The sequence below is a fragment of the Elephantulus edwardii genome, unplaced genomic scaffold (assembly GCF_000299155.1).
Source record: "Elephantulus edwardii isolate Elephantulus edwardi_28Jun2011 unplaced genomic scaffold, EleEdw1.0 scaffold00217, whole genome shotgun sequence".
In the NCBI taxonomy this organism is placed as follows: Eukaryota; Metazoa; Chordata; class Mammalia; order Macroscelidea; family Macroscelididae; genus Elephantulus; species Elephantulus edwardii.
The window spans coordinates 3,180,711-3,188,245 of NW_006399967.1; the positions used below are offsets into that span (position 1 = coordinate 3,180,711).

The window sequence follows — 7,535 nt, forward strand, 5'->3', positions numbered from 1 at the left end:
GCAAGTGGCGCGGCCCCAGCAGCCCCGGTCCCCGCGCGCGAGTGCGTGGTGTGCGCCGAGGGCCAGGCCATGGCCGTCCTGGTGCCCTGCGGCCACAACCTCTTCTGCATGGACTGTGCCCTGCGCATCTGCGGCAAGAGCGAGCCCCAGTGTCCTGCCTGCCACGCGCCCGCCACCCAGGCCATTCATATCTTTTCCTAGGGCTGGGCTTGGGGGGCGGCTCGCCCGCCGCGGGTCGGGGGGCGGGAGGGGGGCCGGGCCGGGCTCTCCCCGCGTTCACAGTCCAGCTTTAACTCCGACGCCAGGCGTGGACACGGACCCGCAGGCCGGTGCTGACCGAGAGCCGTAGCCAGTGTTGGTGAATAAACGAAGGCAAAGGTTCTCTTGCACTTTTTATTGAGGCACCCCCGCCCCGGGTGCTCTTTTTGAAAATGAAAACTGCAAACACGATTTTTTACCACTTTGAGTTCTTTTTGTAGTCTCAGGTGCGAGGCTGCCCGCTGGCCCCCTGGCACCTGCCTTCTGATGATGATTTAATCCCCCTGTGATCTCTGTTGTCAGGTTTTAGCATTTTTTTAAAGTTATTTTTGTTTTGTGTGGTGTTCTGTTTTTGGTTTTGTTTGTTTTTTAGATTTGTTTTTTAATTTTTTTACCTCTCGTGTTTATGTAGGGGGTTTATAGGGAAATATGTACTTTATGGAATAAATTTTAAGAACTAAAATATATTTTATTTTAAATAAAATAACGGACCTTTGATCTTACAGCTAAATCACTGATTATATATTTGCTGAGCCGACTTTAGGTGAAGAAAATTGTATCAAGAGTTTTATTTTTTGACTTCAAAGCCTTCTTAATAAAGTCTTTTTACTACATGCCAGGTGGCTGGCTTGGTGTGATGGGGTTCGTGGCCGGGACCGTTGGGCCTGGGAGACTCTCAGGGCCTCGTGCAGGACGCTGGGATTGGCATGCATGGAATGAGGGGTATATGGAGCTGGGATGAGGTAGTGTGGTACTGTGCTGAGGGGCGTTCAGGGTGGGAATTGGCTAGGACGGGTGCACAGGAACGGATTCTGGGGATATGAGCTGAATGAGCAGGAAGGAGCTTGGAGCTGGATTAAGGGGATGGTGGGGACAGATAGACCCCCAAAATCAGTCAGTCTCCAGTCTGGCCCAGCACCTCCTGGTCCTGGTGGGGACAGAACAAGGTCCATCCACATCCTGGGCCTGGTGAGGGGACAAGGGCCCGGCCACATAGCTCCTTGGGTGTGGAGTCAAGTCAGGTCTGGGTCAGGAGAGCCCAGGCAGACGGTGGAGGCGGGCACGAGGTGGGTGCGAGTTGGGGCAGCACTGGCCCCCCTGTGGGGCGGGTCAGGACAGCACAGTGCTCTATGGGTTCTGACACTGATTTTGGGAAAACAAATCGCCAGGCCTTTCTTCTGAGGTACACAAAGGAGAACGTGAACTGCCCGCCTACCAGGTTGACGTTGTGTGCACCATCTGGGCACACATCGCACGAGAGAACTTGGCACCTGTCCCCCAGAGGTCCTCCTCAAGCCGCTCCGCACCTCAGCCCCTATGAGGGACGAGGGACAGAGGACCTCTTGGAGGAAGTCCTCCGCACCCAGCCGCTATGGTCAGGACTGGTGTGAGTTCCGGGCCTGGGCAGGGGCAGCAGGGAGGCGCGTGGAACATCACAGGGCCAGGAAGCTAAAGATTCATTAAAACGCACGAGGCAGGTAGCTCAAGGGGGCCTGGGAACCAATCTGTTAGCTCCTGATGCCCAGAGTTATGTCCTAGAAAATCCAGCCGTGAGGCTTCGCTTGCAAGTCAGAGAAGCAGCTCGAGTGTGTCAGAGACTGTGGATGGCGCAGGACAGGACAGGGCTCAGATCTGCTCACAGAGTCACTGGGAGTCGTACTCGACAGCACCCAACAACCACACGTCCCATGGATCGTACACACACACACACACACACGGTTGCCCTTCCTTGGCACCGTGGAGCTGACTAATCCAGCTTTCAGATGCAGAGGAAACAGTTTAAAAGCCCATGGCGTGGATCAGGTGCCCCTCGCTCTGTAAGCTGACATCCCTCCTCTTCAGCACTTTGGGGAGGTCCCGGACAGCAGATGTTCCCAAAGTGACACGGCTTCTGATTTGCTGACGGCCGAGCCGAGGGTGTCGGTCGTGGCTCCAAGCCACAGTGCAGGCCTTGACAGCTTGAAGCGTTTCGCCACCGTCCTGATGTAGCCTGGTAGTCCAGGGAGGCAGATTCTGGCCTCTTGTGTAGTTTCTCTGAAATGAAAATGTAGCAAGAGTTTGCACTTTGTAGTTGTTATTCCTGTGTGAGGACGCTGGCTGATGTGAGCTGTGCTGCCTGGCCTCCGCTGAGCCCGCCCGAGAGTGGACAGCGGCAGGGGCTGCTCCCACGGTGCCCTCAGGCCTCGATCCCTCACCTCCTCTACCCATCCCACCCCACTGCTCCTCCACGGCCAGTGCTGCTGCTGCGAGGTCACTATGTCGTGATGGCAACACAGAACTCACAGAGAGAACTCGGGGGTGTCGCCAGCGGTGGCTCAGGGCAGAGCAGTCAGGGAGGCTCTCTGCCCTTTGGCCTTCAGCCGCTGGACTTTGGGCCAGTGTCACACGGCCGCCCCCCAGCCGTCTTCACAGCTTTGCGAAGGTCCTCCGGCTCCCTGCAGCCTCCCACCTTTGTCCCCATCACCTGGTCTCGGCCCGTCTTGTACAGGAACCTCTGACCCAAAAAGATACATGGCATTCTCCCTCTTCTTTTTTAAAAAAGTTATGATTTTCATGAAAGTTTATGAGAAGGTTGGCCTTTCACTCCTTCACAGATGCACATTTTCCTCCACCAATTCGCTTTGTAACGCTCATCTTCTTCCAGATTCATGCAACCCGTTCAGTCTGCCCTCCACCGCCTCGATTTCAGGGCAGGTTTGTGACCTGTCCACTCTTTTCCTGTTTCCTGCCCTCCCCACCTTGTGTTAATCCTATATTATAACAGCAGTCTTAGGCAGCATTTGTCCTTTTGTGACTGAGATATTTCACTGAGAATACTGTCTTCCCGGCTCCCTTGTGTTGTGGAGAGTTTGACGAGTTCATTGTTTTTCAGTGCTGTGTAATCTTGCGTTGTGTGAATGTCCCACCCTTTTCCTACGCATTCGTCTGTCAGTGGACACTTGGGCTTCCTCCATCTCTGCTAACATGATGTGCATTCATCTGTTTGACTCATGGCTCTAGATTGTTTAGGGTGTATTCTCAGTTGTGAAATTGCTGCGTCAAATGATATTTTTATTTCTGACTTTTTGAGAAAGCGCAATACAGCCTTCCAGAGTGGTTGCACGATGTTACACTCCCACCAGCAGTGAATAAGGGTTCCAGTCTCTCCACAACCTCGCCAGCATTTGCAGTTTGCTGCCCTGTTGAACTTTGCTGTTGTTGCTGGGGTGAGACGGTATCTCATGGTTGTTTTGATTTGCATCTCTCTGAGATTCTCATTTTCTGTCTCTCAGTTTGAACCTGATGGAAAAACTGACCGCCCGCCCCCCCCCCCGTTGGTCGTCTGCATTGTGTTTGCACGTTCCCACCCGAAAGGGTCAATGCCATGACTGCCTCGTGGGCTCTAGTGAGTCAGGAGGTGTGAGGGTGACGCACACAGGAGGGGGCTCAGGCCTCCTGTCCGCAGGGTCGCCGTGGCCCGTACTCAGCTTGATGGCACCTCCCAACAACAACAACAACCCCAAAAGTGCTGTTTATCTCACCCACGTTGCCAGCACAGTCTTCCTGCCCAGTCCTTTGGGAAAGGCTTGCCAGGGTGAACAACCCACCAAGAACAAAGCCCAGTTGGGCAACAGGAATCTGACTGAGCACCTCTGTGAAGAGATGATGGAAAACACTCATTATTTAAGTCAGAACAAGGCCATGTGCTGACTGTGGACTTGCTCAGATGGAATATCAAGGTGAAGCTGAAGAAACTGGAAACGAGTTTGCTGGAAGCTACACATGACCTTGAGTGTATCCCACCCACTCGGATTCAGAGAGCATCTTCAGAGTTAGGCGGATGCACATCCAGCAGAGGACATCGATGAAGGGGTCCTCGCAGAGATGAAGTCCCGTGTGCTTCAAAGCCTTCTTCAATAGAGTGAAAGAAAACCTGCTGACTGGCCCGGGGAGGCATGGCACTGCCATCTCAGACAAGGGGAAAGTTTACAGAATCTTACTGCTTGCTGAAACTGAGGAGGACCTTGAAGCGCTTGCTGCAGAAGGTCAGGGACTGCAACCTTCAATATGGACTGAGGCTCATATCAAGAAAACAAAGATTCTCACCACTGGCCGATTGGCGGCATCATGATGGATGGTGAAGAGATTTAGATTGTTCACAGCTTTAGTTTGTTTGGCTCCACAGTCAACACTCTTGGGTACCAGCAGCCAGGAAATTAAAAGACATATTGCGATGGGAAAGTCTGCTGTTAGGGACCTCTCCAAAGTACTGAAGAGCAACGATGTCAGTCTGGAGACTAAGGTGCGCCTGCTACAGGCCATGGTCTTTGCAATCACTTGTTATGCATCAGAGAGCTGGACAGTAACTAGGGAGAATAGAAAGAGAATTGATGCCTTTGAGCTGTGGTGCTGGAGAAGAGTATTGACTATACCATGGACTGCCAAGAAAACAGATTCATTGTGGAGAGGATTAAACCAAGCTACTCCTTGGAGGCAAGGATTCTGAGGCTTCGTCTGACATACTTTGGACATGTTGCAAGGAGAGACCAGTCCTTGGAGAGGGACGTCATGCTTGGGAGGGTGGAGGGACAGCATAGGAGAGGAAGACCCTCGATGAGATGGATTGAGTCAGTGACTGGGGTGATGGGGGTGTGTCAGAGACAGTGAGATTGGCACAGGACAAAGCAGGGTTTAGGGCTGTTGTACATAGGGTCGCTGTGAGTCCCAGGCGACTCAACGACACATAACGACAACAACAACAGAGTGTCTACAAGAGAAAGGTTGTGGACCCAATTACAAAATGGGCAAAAGACATGGAAAGACTTTTCACAGACGATGACATTCGGATGGCCAGCAGACGCTTGAGGAGATGCTCAAAACCACTGGCAGCGAGAGAGACGAAAATCAAAACCACCATGAGATAGCACCTCACCCCAGTAGAAGTGACAAAAGTTTAACAGGACAGCAAGGAATAAATGTTGGCGAGGATGTGGGAGATTGGAAATTTCATACCCGGTTGGTTGGGTTGTAAAATGGTGTAACTTCTCTGGAAGGCAGTTTGGCGTCTCCTCTAAAAGCTGAGGGTAGAAATTCCATATGTCTCAGACACCCCACTGCTTGGAATGTGCCCCAAGGAAAACAGAACGGAGACACAAATGGGGATTTATACCCTGATGTTCAGAGCAGTGTTATTCACAACAGCAAGAACATGGAAACAGCCCAAATGTTCATCAACAAACGAATGAACTAACTCAGTCTCATAGGACAAATACTGCTTAAGACCATGATTGTAAAGATAGAAGAATAACTAGTAAGAAGTAAATGTTCATTAAAATAAAAAAAAAAAAGAAGTAAATGAAAGTCCAAAAGGTGGAGGGGAGGAAGGGGGAGGGCTGAGGGTGGGGAGGGGGAACCACGAGGTAGCAGAGTTTGGGGGGACAGAGTGGGGGTGGGGTGATGGGAAAGTTCCAGTGGGACCTCAAACAGTGAGGGTTGACGGGCGTGGATCAATGGTGATTAATTTTATAAAACACGTATGGAAATGGCAGTGTGAAACACGGTGTGAACGGAGGGACGCATGGGACATAGTGCATATTAACGAAACATAGGGTATATGATTTCTTTAAAAAAATCTTTCTTCAATTATTTTTTAAAAAATTTTCAATTAAAATTTTAATGAAGGTTTATAAAGGACTTGGATTTCTAATCGTTCATTGTTGCATATTTTCCTCCCTGCCCCCCCCCCCCCCCCAGATTGCTTTTTCCTTGGGGGCAAAAAGTTTTTTCATTGTTATACAATCCCCCCCCCCCCCCGCCCCCACTTTCCTATGCAGCGCTCATTCTGGACTCTTGTCATACCAATAATACTGAATCATGTATTCCTTTTATGCAGTTCTCTCTCACGTCTGTTTCAATGCCGTGTAGGTTATTATCCCCTCTTATCTTAGTTTCCCCCAGCCCCTGAGTCAGTCCTGTTTTACAGCAGTGACACTATGCAGTATTTGTTCTTTTGTGACTGAGATATTTCACTCAGCATAATGACCTCCAGGGTCACCCATTTTGCATAATATTTCATGAGTTCCTTGTTTTTCAGTGCTGCATAGTATTCCATTATGTGAATATACCAGAGCTTCTCTATCCATTCATTTGTTGATGGGCACTTGGGTTTCCAACTCCTTGCTATTGTGAACAAAGCCGTGATGAACATGGGTGTGCATACATCTGCTTGAATGTCAGTTATGGTCTCTTTGGGGTATATTCCAAGTAGTGGAATTGCTGGGTCAAATGCTATTTCTATTTGCAACTTTTTGAGAAAATGCCATACAACCTTCCACAGTGGTTGCACTGTTTTACACTCCCACCAACAGTGAATAAGGGTTCCAGTTTCTCTGCAACCTCGCCAGCATTTGTTGCTTGCGGTATATGACTCTTGTGTGTAAACCTATATAAAATAAAAAATTAATACAACAACAAAAATACAATAGAGCGGATACACGGGACACCAATGACGAAGAACAGATGAGTCAAGGAGGACATCGGGACACCAGACATGAAAGAAAAAAATAAAGATCATTGAAAGATTGGAAAGAAAAGATCGAAATGGAGACTGAAACTTGCTCTTGAACGTCGCGTGGCAGCCGCAGAGCGATGGTGGGGAGGGGGCGCAGGGGCCTGGGGCCAGTGTCCCGAGCAGGAACGAGCGTGTGACTTGTCCAGCGCCAGCCTGCTCTGGAAACGCTCCTTCACATCACGACGCGGCAAAAGGCCAAGAGAGAAGACAAGAAAATGGGAAATGCTCCCATCAGAGACCTGAACGGGAGATTCCCGAGGGGGGTCGGGAAGGCAGGACAGCGAGACGCGCCAGGAAAACCGAGAGGAAGAAGACGGCTGCGTTCCTCAAGCTGAAGGAATTGAGAAGGAAATCCGAGCCCAAGCTGCAGTGTTGCGGTATTTAAGGGCGAGACCTGTGGGTCATCACCTGTGGCTGACTCTGAGAAGAATGGGGTCCTACAAGGCTGGGTGGGGCTCACATGGAACACGTGACCAAGAAGCTGTCGTCTGAACACAGCAGAGGCGCACTGTTGTTATTAGGTGCTGTCGAGTTGAGCACGACTTAGCGACCCTATGAACGGTGGAGCTGAACCCTGTTCTGTCCTGCGCCGTCCTCACACTTCCTGACACAGCCCATTGCAGCAGGCACCGTGTCAGTCCACCTGGGTGAGGGGCTTCCTCTCCTTCGCCGACCTCCACCCTTTCCAGCATCATGTCCCTCTCCAAGGAATAGCCCCTCCCAGCAA

The 7,535-nt window shown here is 50.8% G+C and overlaps 1 protein-coding gene across 1 annotated transcript in view; it reads left to right on the top strand.

The window, feature by feature from the left end:
- Nucleotides 1-201, top strand: part of MEX3D (mex-3 RNA binding family member D) — a 1,581-nt gene extending 1,380 nt beyond the window's left edge. Inside the window, exon 2 of the mRNA XM_006897992.1 lies at nt 6-201. Coding sequence (XP_006898054.1) covers nt 6-201 — 196 coding nt within the window. The remainder of the gene's footprint in view (nt 1-5) is intronic.
- The last annotated feature ends 7,334 nt before the right edge of the window (nt 202-7,535 follow it).